This window comes from Sus scrofa, chromosome 4, assembly GCF_054392235.1.
Source record: "Sus scrofa isolate SSC_HxYL_T2T_F1_AM1 chromosome 4, Sscrofa_HxYL_maternal_Yorkshire_Landrace_v2.0, whole genome shotgun sequence".
Taxonomy (NCBI): Eukaryota; Metazoa; Chordata; class Mammalia; order Artiodactyla; family Suidae; genus Sus; species Sus scrofa.
Window position 1 is genome coordinate 94,716,605 of NC_139386.1, and position 19,495 is coordinate 94,736,099.

The 19,495-nt window shown below is 50.4% G+C and overlaps 1 protein-coding gene across 5 annotated transcripts in view; it reads right to left on the reverse strand.

Moving 5' to 3' along the window:
- Positions 1-2,102: 2,102 nt before the first annotated feature.
- NCSTN (nicastrin) overlaps positions 2,103-19,495 on the reverse strand; it is a 29,924-nt gene continuing 12,531 nt past the window's right edge. For 2 of the 5 annotated variants that reach the window (XM_085022582.1, XM_085022583.1), the window contains exons 3-17: positions 14,070-14,193; positions 13,517-13,638; positions 12,941-13,086; positions 11,771-11,921; positions 11,346-11,455; positions 10,939-11,091; positions 10,159-10,263; positions 9,882-9,959; positions 8,744-8,916; positions 7,222-7,324; positions 7,013-7,105; positions 6,618-6,705; positions 6,229-6,383; positions 5,769-5,981; positions 2,103-3,617 (exon numbers count right to left, since the gene is read on the reverse strand). In XM_085022582.1, coding sequence (XP_084878708.1) covers positions 3,480-3,617; positions 5,769-5,981; positions 6,229-6,383; positions 6,618-6,705; positions 7,013-7,105; positions 7,222-7,324; positions 8,744-8,916; positions 9,882-9,959; positions 10,159-10,263; positions 10,939-11,091; positions 11,346-11,455; positions 11,771-11,921; positions 12,941-13,086; positions 13,517-13,638; positions 14,070-14,193 — 1,952 coding nt within the window. In that variant the 3' untranslated portion in view covers positions 2,103-3,479. Of the gene's footprint in view, positions 3,618-4,304; positions 5,133-5,768; positions 5,982-6,228; positions 6,384-6,617; positions 6,706-7,012; positions 7,106-7,221; positions 7,325-8,743; positions 8,917-9,881; positions 9,960-10,158; positions 10,264-10,938; positions 11,092-11,345; positions 11,456-11,770; positions 11,922-12,940; positions 13,087-13,516; positions 13,639-14,069; positions 14,194-19,495 lie in introns of those variants that run through there. The other 3 variants (XM_001928786.5, XM_013996872.3, XR_014843971.1) reach the window with 2 other exon arrangements.

Here is a 19,495-nt window from a genome sequence, read left to right on the forward strand (position 1 = left end):
TTTACAGGCGTTTGCTTTTTCAGACTGCTACTCACCATTTCTTCTCATCTCCACACTGCCTGCCTGCGAGGTAGTTGGTGGGGGAGGGAGGTTGGGGTGTGGGGAAGACACGGGGGCAGGGGCCGCTGCTTGAGGGTGGGGGCAGGGCCTGGAGGAGCCAGGAAGCAATGGGTTTGGCAGGAGAGGGGGTGACATATGTGGGGAGCCCTGGGGACCCAACCAGGCAAGCGGCTGGCAGGGAGAGCAGACGGCGTTAACCCTCTCGGTGCCACGTTGCCTGACCCTTCCCCAGGAGTGGCCCGTGGGGTGGGGGGTGCTGTCAGGTGGGAGACTGCGCATGTTCTGGGTCACAGGAGCTCCTGGGCGGGAGCTGTTTGTGCTCCCGAGAAGCAGCGGCAGGTCTGTCTTGGACCTTCTTCCCTCTGTGAGGCTCCCTCCTGTGGTCTCCCTCAGTCTCTCTCCCACTCTCCACCTCTCTGTGCTTCTAGGTGACAGCGGGTCTCCACTCTGGCTAACACACAATCTGTCCCCCTGTGTGCTGCCAGCCCGGCTGGAAGCCCCCTTTGCAGTGCCGGGCCCCCGAGCCCTCTCTCACCCTGGCCCCCTAGGCCTTTGTCTCCTAAGGCGGCCTCTCCTTTCTTCTCTCCTCTCCGCTCACCTCTCCCCAGCTCCAGCCCATCTCCAATCTCATTACGGCCTCCTCCGACCACTGCCCCCCCCCCAGCCTCTCGTCCTCCCTCCCCCATCCATCTGTCTCCCCCGAAGCCCTCCTCTTTGTGTCCACCCATCTGTCACCACCAGCTCTGGGCCCACTCCCTCGGCCACGCCCGCCTGGCCTCTCTCCCCTCGGGCTCAGCTCCATCAACGCACTCCCGGCCTCCCTTCCCTCCTTCAGCCCAACCAGCATCCTACTTCTAGGAGCTTCCTTCGCTCCTTTATTCTTTTCCCAGATACCCTCTTTCATCTATTTTCCCCTCCAGTTTCTCCAGCTCCTCCTCGTTGGATGAGGGGAGAGAGAGGGGACTCCAGGGTCCTGGCCTCCAGCCCCCAAGCAGCCGGAGCCAGAAGCTGGTAACATTTACTCACAGTTGCATCATCTCCTTAGGGCTCCTGAGATGCCCCCTTGGCTCCTGCCCCAGGGGCTCAAGCTGCCCCTCTCCATAGCAGGAGTGCGGGGACCCCCTCTGTCTTCTGAGTATGGCCCCAAGAAGGAACCAAAATCTGACCTGAGGCCCACTCGGGCTTCCCAAGCAGCACCTGCCAAGCTTTTTTTGAGGATGGGATGCTGTTTCAGGATTGCTTTTTTTTTTTTTGGTCTCTTTAGGGCTGTGCCCGTGGCATATGGAAATTCCCAGGCTAGGGGTCGAATTGGAGCTGTAGCCGCCAGCCTATGCCACAGCCACATGGGATCCAAGCTGCGCCTGTGACCTACAGCACAGATCATGGCAACGCTGGGATCCTTAACCACTGAGCGAGGCCAGGGATGAACCCACATCCTCATGGATCCTAGTTGGGTTCATTACCATTGAGCCACAATGGAAACTCCCAGGATCACTTTTCTACCATATTATACTACCCCCCTCTCAAATTCCTACTGTCCCCTGGGCTAGAGGGCAGTAAGGGCCCCTTAGGCCTCCCTCTCCAGAGGGAGAACTTTCTGACTACCTTAGAAAGCTCATCCACCCCCTGCCCTGAGGGGTTTACAGTGAAAGGGAGAAGGGAAGAGGCTGTCAGAGCAGGGCGGGGCTTCAGACAGCAGCCTGGTCTGACTCCACCTTGTGCAGAAGAGAACACTGGGGACCAGAGAGGGGAGGCCCCTTCCAGAGTCACCCAGAGCTCTGGAGGCACTCCAGAAAACCTGGTCTCCAGCTCTTCCCACAAGATGAAGCTCCTCCTACGGGCCCCACCCAAAGCAAACTCCACCCTTGGGTACAGCCTGTTTACAGCACTGATTTTTGCCTGGAGCATATGCCGCCTGCCTGGTTATTTATCTTGTGTCAAGTCCCACCCTGCCATCTAGACTCTGGATCCTAAGTCTCTAAGGGAAGATGCTGTATCTCATACCCTTTTACGATGCTGGGACAGAGTGCCTTGCCCACAGCCAGGCTCCATAAATGTTTATTACTGCCGTAGCTGCCAGTGCAGATATAAGAAATGTTCCAGTCTCAGCTCTAACATGCTGTGTAACCTTGAACAAGCCATGTCACTCCTCTGGATTACTGTTTCCTCCATCTAGCAAATGGGTTAGACCACACACACAATTTCTAAGGTCTTATTACACGGTCCCTTGAAGAAACGAAGTCCTATCATATGGGGGGGGGGGGGCGTTCCTGGTACAGAACGCTAGACTCTAGATGAAAATATCTCCTCTCAGGATGTACCTCTGGGGGCAGTGACCTAGATGTGGAAAACAGACAAGAGTCAACTCTTTACTCAGAGAAGCTGGGGAAGAGACACCGGCTAAGGGGAGAGCCTTTGGTGTTAGTCTCAAGGGACCCAGTGTCACAAGAGGTAGAGACGGGACAGACTGGGTTCTGGAGCAGGACGTTCTGTTACTCAATGGTCGGGTGGAAGAGGAGGTACGGGGTGAGCTAGCAATGGGTAGGAGCAGGGAGGGAGGAAAGCTCTGTAGGGAGGGGAGCAGCTGGAAAACGACAAGTTTTCGGAAGGCACAGGGGTGAGCAGGGCCTGGAGCAAGTGGGAAAAGGGAGGCTAAGCAGTTCAAGTCTGTGGCCCCAAGATACTGCCAGCCAGTCCTGTTCAGTCTCTGGGACACCACAGGCTGTGGTGTCAGGAAGGGGACCCCAGTGGGTTATCTGGGGGTCTGTGCCTCTTCCACAGAGAGAGGCCTCCCCAAGAGCCATGCAAAGAACCCAGTCTTTCGGTTTGTAACTTTCAGGGTGGAGGGTGAGGTGGGGGTGGCGGGGACAAGCTGGTGCTGCGGATCCTCCTGAGGCCCTCGGCCTGTACGCTCCCCTCTTGCTCACCCTGTCTCCTTGCTCCTGCCCAACCCCCTGCTTCCCTGCTCAGCCCCCTCACTGGTTCTCAGCCACTTCCCCGCTTCCCGAGGCTGCCAGCAGGATGAGGGAGCTTAGTGCTCTGTCCGCTGGGAGACCTGTTGGCCGAGGGAGGCATGGAGTGGGCCCAGGCGATGGTGGCAGCTGTGCTCAGCTCCCGCCAGCTCAGTGCACAGCTTCTCCAGCTCAAACTGGGAGGGGTGCTGGGGGAGCGGGGAAGCAGCAGGGTATATTTCCACATCCCAGAACCCCAAAACACGCCCCTTGAGGGAACTTGGAAGGAAACCTTGAGAAAAATCACCTCCTCTCAGCAGCATCTGAAAGGTAAACAGCCCAATCAGGAAACTAAGAGGAGTCCTTGGGACTCTGAAAATGGCCAGTTCTTTTCCATCTCTGCTGTCTTGAGGCGCATTGGGGATGGGCTCTTGGCCAGCAGTGAGGGGAGAAGGCCGGCTTTGGGCATCACTCCTGCCAGTCCTCTCCCGGCCTCAGCAGACTCAGCCCCTGCCCACCAGTATTCAGCAGTCCTGCTGTACTCCAGAATCCTGCCTCTATGAAGACGCAGGGAATCAGGGCGTTGCCAAACGGCAGAGATTCGTTCTAGAAGAGACCAAAACAATTCTTGGTTTTGATTGACAAAATGCCCATTACCGAGAGAAAGCCCAAACTGCTTAGGCTGCCACCAAGGCCCTCTGTGACCTGGCCGCAGCTTCATTTCCTGCTGATCGTTATGGCTCAGGCACACTGAACACCGTACTGTCCTCAAGCGTGGCCCCCGCCTCTTCTTGGCTCTGTGCTTCCACACCTGTGAACTCCCAGTCGCTGCTCCAAGGCCTCCTCCTCTGTGCAGCCCTTCTAAATGCCACCCCCCTGTCCCAAATCCTTCCGTGCCCCACCAGAGCCCTCTGGACGTGCTGTGACTTCTCCATTGACTACGCCTAGCTCTGAGTATCAGCTCTGCCTCCCCTCACCTCAAATGTGAACTACCCAAGGGTCAGGACTTCAGTCCCTTTATCTCCACACCCCAGCCCAGGGATCAGAGCAAGAAAGAAATGTCGGCCAACTACAAAATGGTGAGAAATTATGCTAACATCGCTCCTATGAGAAGGAACCCAGGGCTCCGGAAGGAATCCTTCTTTCACAGCTTCTGCTGTTTCTGACAGGGCCTTCCTCCTTGGGCCCTCTGTGGATCCAGGGGAGAGCACGTGGGATCGAAATTCCATGACGCCGGTCTGGGGTCACTGAGCAAGGGGGCTCGGGAAGAAGAACTGGTAATGGTACAGGTCATGTGGGAGAGTTCGTTTTAATGAAACTCACTATTTATATATTTACACACACACACACACACTCTCTCACACATTCACACACACAGGGGAAAAAAAAAAATCAATATTACAGCTTAATACAAATTACAACCGAGCACTGTGGGCTGGAGGTGGGGTACCCGCCGGGCAGTACACCTACCCTGATGTGCCATCTAAGGGCCTGGAGACAGGACAGCAGGAGGGAGACCGCAGGCTCAGCCGCAGATCTCCCCTGTCCTCGTCCCCAGGACTTCCTGTAGTTTGCTCCTGGCATTCAAACTTTCGTGTCCCTCCGGGTCAGGAGGGTGGATGAGTACATGGGGTGGGGGTGGGGGGATGGAGAGCAGAGGGAGGTACAGGGCAGCACAGAAAGAGAAGGGTCCTGAAGAAGGGTGTAAGTTACAGGGGTAGCTAGGAGTCAAACAGGAGCAAGCGGCTTCTATCTGTCATCCTGGGATCTGGCCAGGGTGAGGAAGAAGAAACAGGGAAGGGGAAACGGGGATGGGGAGATGGGGCAGGGGGTGACATATTTATCTCTCATGGTCTCTTTTGGGCAGTTCCACTTCTTTAATGTTAGTCTGAGTCAGACCCAGAGAGGCTCCAGTGACAAACTAGTGGTTTATGTCTCGGTGGGACAGGTGATCTAGGAAGTGAACTGCAGAGCTGGCAGGAAAAGCTGGGGTCCTCTTCAGTAAGACACAGATCCCGGTTCCCGGGGAGCAATGAAAAGGACGTCGGCTTTGGCATTGATGCAGTAGGTGACAACGAGAGAGAAGACGAGGATGCCGAAGCCCACCATGAGAGTGATGAACTGCAGGAGGGGTGGGCAGGAAGGAGAGAGGTGCGTTCAGAACTCAGCATAGCTGCGGATAATGGCTTGGGGCTGGGGGCCAGGGCACTGGGATTCTGGAGCTGGCTCCACGCACCAAGTACTGGGCAATCACAGGCAACGAACGCCTCCCCAACTTGGGGACTCAACTTCCCATTTGAAAAGGGAAGTCAAGGACTTCTGTCCTTGCTGCTGTCTTTTTTACTTAGATGTTATGCATCCTGAAGGTAGGACTGTGACTTTTGATTCTCTTGTGGCCACATTATGTGACTGACATACTTGTGACAGGTACTCACTAAACACCTATGGAGGATTGACTTGACCTGGCTACGGCAGGTGGGAACTCGGATGGGAGTGGAGTTGTGGAAGGGCTAGGTAGGGTCCACGGGGTAAGGCATAGCTCCTTGGGTCTCCATGGAAATCTATCTCCAGAACAAACACATACTCAAACTATCAGTGAGGACAGGCTTCCTAATGGGGCATGCTGGCTGACCAGGGACAGATCTGCAGCAGGTTTTTGAGGCCAATCTGGGGCAAATGGGAGATGGAAGGGGGTCAGAGACAAGAGGCAACAGAGGGAGGTCAAACAGGCCTCCGCCACCCCCACCCCCATCTCACCTCCAGTTCTTTGCTGGCTATCAGAAATATCCGGGCGCGGATATCTTTCCAGCGGCTCTCAGTCCATGTGGAGTACTCAGTAGAGCCCCACTGCCTCAGTTCAAAGGCAGGGGACAAGGCCCTGGCCAGTCGTGCCGTGGAACGCACACACCGGGGCAGCCGGTCTGTCTCGTTGGGATTCAAAGGGCCCTGAACCCAAGCGTACTCATACAGCTGCATAGAGGACAGGCCACAACAAGGGGCTGATGTCATCTCTCTTATCACTCGAGTGAGTCCGTTTTCCCCTCTAGATGGTCCGTTTTCACCCAAGCTCACTGCCTCTTCAGTCCTCAAGTTCAAAGGGCTGTATCCCTCCACCTCTCCAACCCAATCCCTTGGGTCCATCTGGGCCCAGGAGATCCACCAACTTTCCCAAAGGAAGGGGGTCCTCAGGGTACCTCCGACACCCACCACCACTCACGTCTTTGTTTTCAGTGGGGATTTTACTTGGATCCTGGCACTGCTCTCGGGTAAGGTCCATCACCTTGCCAGTCAAATTTGCCAGGGCATACTGCACGATGTATGTGGTGTTGGTGGGGCTGGAGACGGCTATGTAATGCTGAAGAGGCCCGTCGCCTGATCAGAGACCACACGGAAGGGAGGGTTGGGTGGGTGGGGTGCAGATGGACAGGGACAGAAAGAGCCACAGATTGGGTGGGAGTCAGAGAAGAGAAAGCAAAGAGAAAAGGATCCAACAAATATCAAGAGGAAAGAAAGAGGAGGAAGAAGTAAGTAAAGATTAAACCTAATAATGACCTTTTCTCTACCCCTTCCCTTGGTTAAGGGTCTCAACCCACATGAAGCACTTACCCAAGTAGGACCTTAGGTCTTGCCTGAGGATGGACTGGAACCATGAGTTGTTGGCTCTAACCAGGAACCCGTAGAGCAGGCGGGTAACCTAGGATTGGGACAGGGAGAAGAGAGACCCCTGTGACCTGGAGCCCAGGGCAAGAGTTATTAGCGGAGATCCAGTCATAAGGTGGGAACTAGACTAACCAGACATGGGGCTGGGAAGATGGGGGCCGGCTCACAGGATGCAGATGAGGTCCACCCGAGAGCCCTCTGGGGCATCGGTGGTCCTCACCCACACGTCCAGGCAGGCTGAATGCCAAGGTTGAGAGCCTCGGCAAGAGGCTGAGATAAAAGATGAGCCAGCATGCTGTGTAAACCGAGACAGAAAGGAGCCAGGGCCCGTTTGCTCTCACCGTTTTGGGATCAGCCTGAATGGTACTGAAGTTGGTTCCTCCTGCAAGCTGGTACAGTGCACGTGACAGCACTGTGGCCACATCTGCCAGAGCCTGGGGTAGGTGAGGGAGGGGGGCTGAATGGCCCACATTATCGGACCTCGAACATGAACATTCGAACATCTGCACTGTGTTCCCCATGCTCCCAACGCGGCCCAGGTTGGTGCTACCTTGGCAGTGTCTGTCACAAAGTTCAGGTCCTCTTCAGGGCTCTGCCACTCAGGGTAGCTCACGTTAATGTTCTCAGCAGTGTCGTAAACGCTCTGGTAGTAGCTGCCAGGAAAGCCGGCATGAGCCTTGGCCACACTCAGCCGGGGCCCTGCCCTGTCCTGTCCTCCCTCAGCTGTCCCTTTTGCAGGAACTCGGTATCTCATTTTTCCTCATCCAGGGAGGAAGGAAGAGAGAAAATCAGGATTCCATATTGAAGAAGGCGTAAAGAATGGGGAAGGAGGAGTGAGGGTGGGAGTGGTTCAATACAAAGACTTGTCTGACAAAGTAGAAAAGGTACATGAGGTCAGAAGGCGGGAACTTCTCCGTCCTGGGAGATCTCTAGACGTGAGAGACACTTCTGTTTCACGGGGGTCAGAGATGTCCAGGAGGAGGACCGAGACGACGCTCAGGGAGCCTTGCCAGCCACACATGATCAGAGCGATCGTCTGATTGTTTCAATGTGGCCGGGAGGAGCGGGGGATGAGCAGGCCTGTGTGAAGATGTGTGACACTGCACTGGTCAAACCACCCTCCAGGAACGCCAGGGAGACAGGTCTTAGAAGAGAAGCTAAGAGGGGAGAGCTCCCAGTCCCACCGTCAATGAATGCCTGCCCCACACAGAGTCAAGTCAGCCGCATGGTCAAGTCCAAAAAGCATCAAATGATGAATCGCCCCTCACCCCAAAGTGGTACAGAAGACAAATATGGAGAAGAGAGCTGGCCCTACGTACCGCAGCTCTCAGTGCCCTAAATAAATAAGAGGGGGTTGGAGAAGCAGAGCTTATGCATTTTTGCTCAGAAACTCCTTCGGCCTGTTTTAAGAGGGGACAGGAGGCTGGAGGCTTAGCAATCCAGCCTGAGTAAAGTCCTCTGTTACTGAAGGCCTCAAGTCAGGGGCAGTTTAGGGGTGCCCGAGACGAGGAGAGAGGTGATAGCTGGGCCTCAGCCCTTAGGTCTGGATCCCCCTCAGCTGTAGGGGACATTTTTGCACCCACATTGGACCACGCGTACTTACCACATGGCAAGGTGTGACATTTCATAGCGTACGACTGCTGACTGTGGCACCCTCACCCTTGGGTGGGCCCCAGGCCGGGACAGCTCTTCTGTCCTCTGGCCAAAGAACCCCTATCCTCATTCTGTCACTCGTTTGAGACGATGCCCTCTGCTGGCAGCCCTGGGGAACTCAGACCCCTGGAGAGCTTGGGAGAGCTGGAACCACCAATGGGGATGACTGTGCCAGGGATGGGTTAAAGGTGAGGACTCTTTTCTAAGAGGAACGTCAAGTCAAAGGAAGGAGCCAGGTTAGACACAAAGAGGACACTGAGCAAAGAACACAGATTGACCTGAGAGTTTGGAGAGGGTGGTGGGGGGAGAGGGCAGAGCGGTGATCTCTCTCGACACAGAGACGTTTCTCTCTACGGCCCCCAGACTGCAGAACAGATGCTGCTGGAGAGCGAAGAGGATGCAGCCTAGGTGACTCTTACTGGTTATGGAAGACAGTGGAGTGGTCGGCAAGAACAACGCCAGAGATGTTTCGAGCGCGAAGAAATCGCTGCAGAGAAGATGGGGGGAGAGGCTGCGTCTGATTCGGCCTCCTGAGGACGACGGTGGGGACGCCGGCACCACTCTTCTCCAGTGTGGTCAGGAGCTCCTCCACCTGGGGATGAGGGGCATTAGCTGACAGGAGGCTAGGGGGTAGGAAGCAGGGGGTCTCCTTCAGATCTGAAATGCTCTCCACTTCAAATCCCCGCCCTAAGCCCTCCCAGATCTAAATTCCTTGAGCCTTTTGGCTTCCAGGTCCTCTGAATTTTTCTGTAGCTCCCATCACCCTGCCCGAAGAAGGAAGAGGCTGGTGGTTTTTTTTTTTTCACATCTGCAGGTAGATCTCACTGTCCTCAGGACACTATCTTATCCTCAGCTGATGTTTCACTTATTATGTGTTGTGCAGAATTGGAAGAGCAAATAATACAAAACAATGCCGAATGCCACACCAGTAATCCACTCCAAGTGCTCTAGGAGTCCAGAGCAGGGAGGACGCTAAAGCTGGGCTGGCAGGAAAAGGACCTCAGGGAAGAAACAGAACGAAAGGTGCATTTTGGCTTTTTAAAAATTTTTTGTTGATCACTTGGCCATGATGTGCAGTGGCTTGATGTAGGATCTTAGTTCCCAAACCAAGGACTGAATCTGGGCCGCAGCATTGAAAGCACCAAGTCCTAACGACTACACCAGGAAACTTCCTAAAGCTGTACTTTGAAGGGGAGGGAGGGTCTTGGGCAGGGAGTCTGACACAGCCAGGTATGTGGCTGGGCAACCAGGACGGCTGGGTCCCTGGAGCAGCAGGAAAGAAGGAGCCACTCACAGCCCTGTCCTTAAGGGACAGAGATAGTTCCCTGGGCACCCAATCATCAGAGACCCACCCATCCCAGGGGACCAGTGATAGGAGCTGAGCTCATGGTTCCTCCTGGGGAGCTGCAAGTTGGGGTGTTCACCCTTTGGCCAACACCCAACCTAAGGTCCTGTCTCACAGGCCCTGGAGACTGGTGGGGATAGGGCCAGGGTGAGGGGGTGTCCATATTCGGAGCCTCTGAAACAGGAAGGGAGGGGGAGAGATGCTCAGATTACCTGGTTGTGTACAGTTTCATTTTTCTGAGACATGGGGTCTGTGTGCATCCAAAGCGCTAGCGAATTTCTTAAGGCCACCTGGGGGGGGGAGGGGAGATGAAGAAGCAACACCTCTGATCAGGCTCCTATTCTGGCCCACACCTGAGAGAAAGGAGTGGGATGAAGAGTCAAGGGAAGGGGGGGTGGCACCTGCAGTGAGGACACAGAACAACGGCAGTGGGGCGGGCGGGGGGAGCTTCAGGTGGGAAGGAAGGGGTGGAGGACACCTGCTGCACACCTGTCCCAGCTCCACGAATGAGTCAATGTTCTCTAACTGCACAGGAAACTTGCCCTTCTCCATATCGTAGACCATTCTTGAGCTGCCAATGTAGTCAAAAGTTTCCTGAGGGGTGGAGATGGGTGGGAAAGGGAACAGAGATTCTGAAGCGGTAGGGCCACCTCGGTGCCTTGGGGCCAGATCGTCAAAGCTCTAGGCACAAGGGCTCCTGTCCGTGTCATCTCAACTGCTGGCCAGCGCAGTCATGTGACTCCGCCCCCCACCCCCTGTCCCTGCCTCCCAGCTGTGACTATGCCTCACATGTTATGTCACAGGACATCTCGGGCTCAGACATGGGGAAGGCAGCCTCAGTAAAGGCCCGAGGCGAACATCAGCTGTTATGTGCCTGTCTCTTGCTTCTCCCCCACCTCGGCCGACGCAGCCACGGCTGCTGTTCCCTCATTCCAAGGCCCAGGCTGCGGTGGCAGTGGGGAGACAAGGGAGCCTCAGGGCTCCTGGGTGGAGGTGCAGGAAAAGGGACCAAAGAATAAAAGTCGAAGAATGCCTCCAACAGGCTTTTGCACTGGGGAGTGAGGGAGCTGGCAGTATGCCAATTCCATGTCAGGGTGCAAAGGCTTCCTGAAATGGGGGGATCTGAAGGGGAGACACCCATGGACACAATCAGAAGCTCTCTGCTGAATAATGACTCCGGTCGAGTGCTGAGATCTTCCCCAAACAGCCGCTCCCACCTTTACCACCCCCTCCTTCCCTGGCAACCCACCCCAGCCAAAGGGCCCTCACCCCTTGGAAGAAGACAAACATGACATTGCGGGGCAGGGTGGTCACATCGGGTGCCTTCTGCAGAGCTTCAGCGGCAGCCAGCTGGGTGACGAAGGAGGCAACAGCACTCTCCGCCCCTGGGGCCACATTCCAGAAAAAGGAACGACTGTCCAGCTGGGTTGGGCAGGAGAGGCAAGGGAGATACACTTTGAAAACGGAAATTGGGACCATTCCCCCCGCTCCTGTTCCATCCGAGAGTACTCCTGTCCTGGGGTGAGGGCTAGAGCCCCAGAGTCTCACACCCCAGACCCCTCTCTGTTGGAGACTCCCTGCTGCAGCAGTCCAGACACTCGATATGTATGCCCAACAGATGCCTGCCTGTCTTTCTGTGCCAGTCCAGCCCACCCTGATCAGGGGCCAGCACTTACTCGGGTGGCAGCCACCACAACCCTGTCACCAGGCTCCAACGTCCCAGATGTATTTATAGGCTTAAGCATGCTCCACACATTGTAGTCGGAGAGGGGATCACAGACGATTTCTGAGTGTGACACAAACAGTGAGAGACCAACAGGAGTGAGGGCGAAGGTAGCTACAGAGAAGAACATTTCTGACCAGTACCCAAGGGCTCTGTGAATCATTTGCTTTATGTCCACTTTCCAGACTGGTTTCGCTGCCACCATCAGAGACAAGCTTCAGGGACAAGCTGCCTCAATCGTGTGGAGCTGTTTCCACTTCTCCCACACGGTGCTCCTCGCCTGCACCCACTCTGTCCTGACACTCACCCACCTTCTCTGGCCTGGCCCCTTCACCCCGCCCTGGGGCACCCAGCTTGCCTCGGATGGATCTGTCCTACCTGGGTTGATGCTGAAGGTGCTCTGGATGGAGCTGCGCCGCATGCAGGTGACAGTGCTGATGACAGCATGCATGTGTGAGAAGAGCTGCATGGCACACAGCGGGAAGGCTGGAGCCGAGCCATTCTGACTCAGGTTGTGATCTCGGTAGCACTGCAAGGGGAGATGGAGCCCACTGAGGCAGCTGGTTGTGGAGTCCCTCCCATACTGCCCAAAAAGAGGAGGGCCCAGCTCCATCCTTAAGCCACTCCCAAATCTGTCCCTGAGCTAGAGCTGTCCTGGTACAACCATTGGATCTATAAGGAGAAAAACTCATCAAGAGGTGCGAAGGGGCACAGACTCAGTGACTTGGCTGGGGCAGATGAAATTACCCTGTACCCAAAGGCCTGGCCCAATGCGGAGCTTCAGCCACTATTCCTACTGTGATCTGTGATCTGTTCCTCTGTGATACAAAGCACCAAATGGAGATGAAAAATCAAATTCAAGACAGCCTGGACATAAACTCATCATGTAACTCTGGATAAACCTCTGAACTGCTCTATGTATCAAAATCAGAGAACATTATATTAGAATTACAGAACACGAGCACTAAAAAGAACTTCAGAAATTACTGAAGTGGGAGTTCCTGCTGTGGCTCTAATGGGACAAGAACCCAGCATAGCATCGGTGAGAATGTGGGTATGATCCCTGGCCTCAGTGAGTTAAGGATCCATTGTTGCCATGAGCTGTGGTATAAGTCACAGATCTGGTGTTGCTGTGGCTGTAGCGTAGGCCAGCAGCTGCAGCTCCGACTCGAGTCCTAGCCTGAAGCTTTCATATGCCATGGGTGTAGCCCTTAAAAAAAAAAAAAAAGAAAGAAATTACTGAACTGAATCTCTCTCAATTCCTAGTGCAACGCTCTTTTTAACCACAGTAAAGGTTCTTAACTGGGGCTCTCCACCTTGCTTTGTATTAAATACTCTTTATGTTTTCTTTCAGTCCAAAAGCCTTTAATGCTATAATATCAGGCAGGAGAGAAACAGGAGAGGGAAACATGAGAAAAAGAAACTTCTTGGCTTGTATTAGAGCAACTGTCTTTCAGAGGGTATACTAACAGAATGAGACTTCCTCCAAACAGAAGAGCCTAAGAAATAATTCTAAGTAGAATTGCTAGGAGCTGGCAAACTCATTACCTGTTTAATGATATTAGTTTCATCTTCATCTTCAAGAAGGAAGATGGGGAAACTAAAGTCTTCATAAGCCAAGCCATTGCCCAGGGAGTTCCACAGTATCTCTCTGCAGTGAGCAAACTCTGGCCCATAGGAGTCGGAGTAAATTCCTGAAAAGCAGGACCAGGGGTTAGGATGTTGGGACACCAAGCACTTAGGAATCAGGTGAGGGAGGAAGGCTAGGATATATATAGGGTTGGGACTACGAGTTCCAAAGGAGGGGGTGACTCAAAGAAGTATCAACCTATCACCTCCTACAGTAAAACAGACACGGGTATCAGGGGGCCCTGGGCTGGCCAATCAGGGATCTGAGCATGTGACCAAAAGGGAGGATGGAAGGTAAGCAGAAGGGGCAGCAAGAGAGAGAAGGGATGAGTGGCAAAGACAAAGACGCAACCTTCTGTTTGGGAGTCAATTGCTCCATTATCCACAGACGCAGCAGACCCACACATATCCTTTCCCAACCCCCCAAGGCATGAGAATGAAGCAACAACGCATTTTTGGGTGGCAGCAGCTCCACTGATCCCTTGGGGCTCTTACCAAACCCATCATTGGGACACTGTACACTAGGAGAGAAGCCCGAGGTGGGACTGGGCTTGGCTAAAGACACTGCAAGACCAGCAATTCGGCCGGTTCTCCCCTTCAGCTTCTCCATCAGATTCCTGGAATAAGGTGACAATGGCATGAATGAAGACAGGGAGATTATCAGGCAGCCCAACATCCTGTCCCCAAGGATGGAAATAAATGCAGTATTAGGGGAATCAACACTGTTGACTCGTTTCTTGTCTTCTTCAGACTCTAACTTCTGAGTGAGAACTATGACCTAATCTGAGCCCAGGACTCAATCTTACCTACTCTGGTTCCATGCAACCCTCCTTCCTCCCTGGGGTCCTTACTCGACTAGAGCTCTACTCACAAGGTCACTGAGACAATTCCTTTTAATGATTCATCTTTTCTTTCGAGGATCACCCCATCTCCTGCCCTGATTGGACCAGGGCAGCCAAGGGAAGTTATCACGCACAAGCGTGAAAACTGTTCACTGACTCGTCCCCTCCCTGGATACATTTCCCTACCAGGAACACACAGTTCTTACCTGGTAAAGAGTGTGCCTTCCAGCAGAACCATGTAAGGGGGGTTAGGGCCATCGGTCAACACCCACTGCAGGTCCTCTTCCTTCTCTACTACGTGGATAACCCCTGTATCCCCGCTAACGGAAGCTGCCAGGACAGAATGGGTCAAATTAAAGCTCCCACAGTGGACAATTATGACTTTGCCTCACTGATTCTGCAGATCACTTATCGCCACCCACTGCCCCCTCTCTGCCTGGGGCCTGTGCCCCACATCAAATGCTACAAGACATTTAGTCAATGCAGCCAACTCTGGACTGGAACTGAAGGGCTGAACTGCCCTGGCTCCAACCAAAGGCTACTAGGGAAGGAATGTAGGACAAAAGAGCCCAGAAGTCTACTCATTAAAAGCCTTGTTCAGGGGAGTTCCCATCGTGGTGCAGTGGTTAACGAATCCGACTAGGAACCATGAGGTTGCGGGTTCGATCCCTGCCCTTGCTCAGTGGGCTGGCAATCCAGCATTGCCGTGAGCTGTGGTGTAGGTCGCAGGCGCGGCTTAGATCCCGTGTTGCTGTGGCTCTGGCGTAGGCTGGCAGCTACAGCTCCGATTCAACCCCTAGCCTGGGAACCTCCATGTGCCGTGGGAGCGGCCCAGGAAATGGCAAAAAGACAAAAAAAAAAAAAAAAAAAAAAAAAAAGACCAAAAAAAAAATATATAAAAGCCTTGTTCATTAAATGTCAGAAAAGCTGTGTGATCTTCATTTTCTTACCTTCTTGTTTCAACCTCATTTAGCCATACATACAAGACACTATAACAGCAGAAGCCAAAGTTTTTAAACATGTGCTTTGTCCATGACATGGCAGGCTCTAGTTCTCAAGCTCAGAGTTCTAGCACTGATTCTTTGTGAAAACGTATGTGCAGATTTCCTTGGCCTCATGGCCTCCCTGCATCTCCATTCCTTTGCCCTATTTGGGAATGACTTTATATGCTCTTGGCTGATTTCAGGAAAGGTTAATTGATAAGTTCAAAAACAAAACCTAAAGTCAATAGAAGGAAGGGAGTAATAAAGATCAGAGAGGAAATAAATAAGAGATTTAAAAAACAACAGAAAAAAAAAAATCAGTAAACCACAAGCTGGTTCTGTGAAAGGGTAAGCAAGATTCACAAACCTTTGGCCAGGCTCACCAAGAAGAGAGAGAACCCAAATAAACAAAATAAGAAATGAAAAGGGATGGGAGTTCCTGCTGTGGTGCAGTGGGTTAAGAATCTGATTGCATGGAGTTCCCGTCTTGGCTCAGTGGTTAATTAATCCAACTAGAAACCATGAAGTTGCAGGTTTGATCCCTGGCCTCACTCATTGGGTTAAGGATCTGGTGTTGTAGGTCACAGACGAGGCTGTGGCTGTGGCTGTGGTTGTGGCGTAAGCCAGTGGCTGTAGCCCCAATTAGACCCCTAGCCTGGGTACCTCCATATGCTGCGGGAGTGGCCCAAGAAAAGACAAAAAGACTAAATTAATTAATTAATTAAAATAAAAAAGAATCTGACTGCAGTGGCTTGGGTCTCTATGGGGGTGTGGGTTTGATCCCTGGCCCAGCACAGTGGGTTAAAGGATCTGGTGTTGCTGCAGCTGTGGTGTAGGCTGCAGTGTGGCTTGGATTCAATCCCTGCCCCAGGAACTTCCATATGCCATGAAAGTGGCCACAAAAAAGAATAAAAAGAGGAATCTCAACTGATGTTGCAGAAATATAGAAAAAAAAATACTATGAACAATTAAATGGAAACAAATTTGACACCTGGAGTGGACAAATTTCTAGAAGTATACAGTCCACCAAGACCAACTGAATTAAGACCAATCACCAGAAGTGAAACAGAATCCGTAATTTAAAAAGAAATAAACCCTAGAAACAAAAGTCCAGGAGGAAATGGCTTCACAGGTGAATTCCACCAAACATATAAAGAAGGATATACCTATTCTTCTCCAACTCTTCTGAAAGATTGAAGAGGGAACACTCCCAAAGACATTCTATGAAGACGCCATTACTCTGATACCAAAACCAGACAAAGATACCACCAAAAAAGAAAATTACAGGCCATTATCTTTGATGACTATAGATGCAAAAATTCTCCACAAAATATCAGCAAACTGAATTCAACAACACATAAAAAAAAAAAAAGATCATATACCATAACCAAGTGAGATTTCAAGTTCCCAAGTTGAGGAGCCTCTTGAGTCTCCAAGGGCCCTGCTACCCGCCCAAGACCCCAGGGGGTGCTGAGACCTAGTGGACCAGCTGCATAGGACTGCCAGCTCCAGGCAGGACCCCCTGCAGCCCAGAAAAGCTGCAACAAGCCTGGCCGACTTGGGAAAAGATCTCAGACGGTCTTTCTGAGTCGGGCTGTTCTGGGGAGGAGCCTCTTGAGTCTCCAAAGGCCCTGCTATCCGCCCAAGACCCCAGGGGGTGCTGAGAACCAAGTGAAATCTGCTACCATCGTGGGGTGGACCTCCCAGTCCTGTCTGCCCTCAGGAAGTCCTCCTTTGCTTCAAAGAAACACTGTTAGTCCCATCAACACTCCAGAAAAGCCACACTGTCTCAAAAAAAAAGATTGACCAACAACGACAGCCCTCAGGAAATATTCCAGGGCAGTGACAAGGCAAGCACTACCCGATAACGGAGAGTACAACTCCCTCAGGAGAAAGAAGACAACAAGCAAGATGAAGAAGCTGAGAAACCACCCCCAGTCAAACCAACAGGAGAACTCACCTAAAACAGTCAACAATGAAACTGATCTCTGCAGTCTGACAGACCTGGAGTTCAAAAGAGAAATAGTGAAAATACTGAAGGAATTAAGAGAAGATATGAACAGCAATGCAGATACCCTCAGAAAGGAGCTAGAAAATATAAGGAGGAGCCAAGAAAAACTAGAACATTCATTTGCAGAGATGCAAACTGAACTAGGGGCAGTAAAAACCAGAATGAATAATGCAGAAGAACGAATCAGTGATATGGAAGATAGAATAATGGAAATCACTCAATCTGGTCAACAGACAGAAAACCGAATCAAAAAACTGGAAAGCAATATAAGAGACCTATGGGATAATATAAAACGGGCCAATCTACGCATAATAGGAATTCCAGAAGGAGTAGAAAAAGATAAAGGAATGGAAAATATATTTGAAGAAATTATCGCTGGAAACTTCCCAAATCTAAAGGATACTGGATTCAAGATACAAGAAGCACAGAGGGCCCCAAACAAACTGAACCCAAACAGACCCACACCAAGACACATCATAATAAAAATGGCAAAAGTTAGTGATAAAGAGAGGATCCTAAAGGCAGCAAGAGAAAAACAGAATGTTACCTACAAGGGAACCCCCATAAGAATATCAGCTGATTTCTCTGCAGAAACACTACAGGCCAGGAGGGAATGGCAAGAGATATTTAAAGTGCTCAAAGGAAAAAATATGCAACCTAGAATACTTTATCCAGCAAGAATATCATTTAAAATAGAAGGGGAAATAAAAATTTTTCCCAACAAACAAAAACTTAAAGAATACAGCAACACAAAACCCAGGTTAAAGGAAATATTGAAAGGGCTTCTCTAAACCAAAAAGAAAGGAAGGAAAGGGAAGAAAAAAGAAAAGAAAAAAAAAAAAAAGAAGAAGAAGAAGAAGAGGAAGAACTAGGACTGAGGAAGATACAATCAGAGAGCAGTCACTCAAATAAGCCAGCATACAGATTTAATCATGAACATGCTTCAAACAAAATAAAATTAAAAAGAAAAAAATAAAAGAGTCATCAAAACCATAAAATGTGGGCAAGGGATGTTAGGAGGTAAATAATCCTTTTTGTTTGTATGTATGTCTCTCTTCTTAATTTTAATATAATAATGAAGTGTTTGAACTTACAGGACCATCAGGCTAAAACACACAATTATGGGAAGGGGTTAGCATACTTAAAAAACAGGGCAACCACAAGCCAAAACCAAATATTGCATGTGCAAAAAATGAAAAAAAAAATACACTCAAGCAGATAATAACAGGAGACCATCCAACCAAAAAAAAAAAAAAAAAAAAAAAAGAAGAATGGAGAACCATAGAATCAACTGGAACACGAGGATCAAATGGCAATAAATAATCATCTATCAATTATCACCTTAAATGTCAATGGACTGAATGCCCCAATCAAAAGACACAGAATGGCTGAGTGGATAAAACGGCAAAAACCTTCAATATGCTGCCTACAAGAAACTCACCTTAGGACAAAAGATACATATAGATTGAAAGTGAAAGGCTGGGGAAAAGTATTTCATGCCAATAGACATGACAGAAAAGCAGGAGTTGCAACGCTCATATCAGACAAAATAGACTTTAAAACAAAAGACATAAAGAAAGACAAAGAAGGACACTATTTAATGATTAAGGGATCCATCCAAGGAGAGGATGTTACTATCATCAACATATATGCCCCAAACATAGGAGCACCCAGATACATACAACAAATATTAACAGACATAAAGGGAGATATTGATGAGAATACAATCATAGTAGGAGACCTAAATACCCCCCTCACATCAATGGACAGATCCTCTAGACAGAAAACCAATAAAGCAACAGAGATCCTAAAGGAAACAATAGAAAAGTTAGACTTAATTGATATCTTCAGGACACTACATCCAAAAAAATCAGAATACACATTCTTCTCAAATGCTCATGGAACATTCTCAAGAATCGACCACATATTGGGACATAAAGCGAATCTCAATAAATTTAGGAGCATAGAAATTATCTCAAGTATCTTCTCTGACCACAATGCCATGAAATTAGAAATCAACCATGGGAAAAGCAAAGAGAAAAAACCTACTGCATGGAGACTAAACAACATGCTACTAAAAAACCAATGGGTCAATGAGGAAATCAAGAAGGAAATTAAAAACTATCTTGAAACAAATGATAATGAAGACACAACCTCTCAAAATCTATGGGATGCTGCGAAAGCAGTGCTCAGAGGGAAATTTATAGCAATCCAGGCCTTTCTCAAAAAAGAAGAAAGATCCCAAATTGACAACTTAACCCTCCACCTAAATGAATTAGAAAAAGAAGAGCAAAGAAGTCCTAAAGTCAGCAGAAGGAAGGAAATTGTAAAGATCAAAGAAGAAATCAATAAAATAGAGACTCAAAAAACAATAGAGAAAATTAATAAAACCAAGAGCTGGTTCTTTGAAAAGGTGAACAAAATTGATAAACCCCTGGCCAGACTCACTAAAAAGAGGAGAGAAAGAACCCAAATCACCAAAATTATAAATGAAAAAGGAGAAATCACAACGGATACAGCAGAAATACAAAAAACCATAAGAGAATACTATGAACAACTATATGGCAATAAGTTTGACAATCTGGAAGAAATGGACAATTTTCTAGAATCTTACAGCCTGCCAAAACTGAATCAAGCA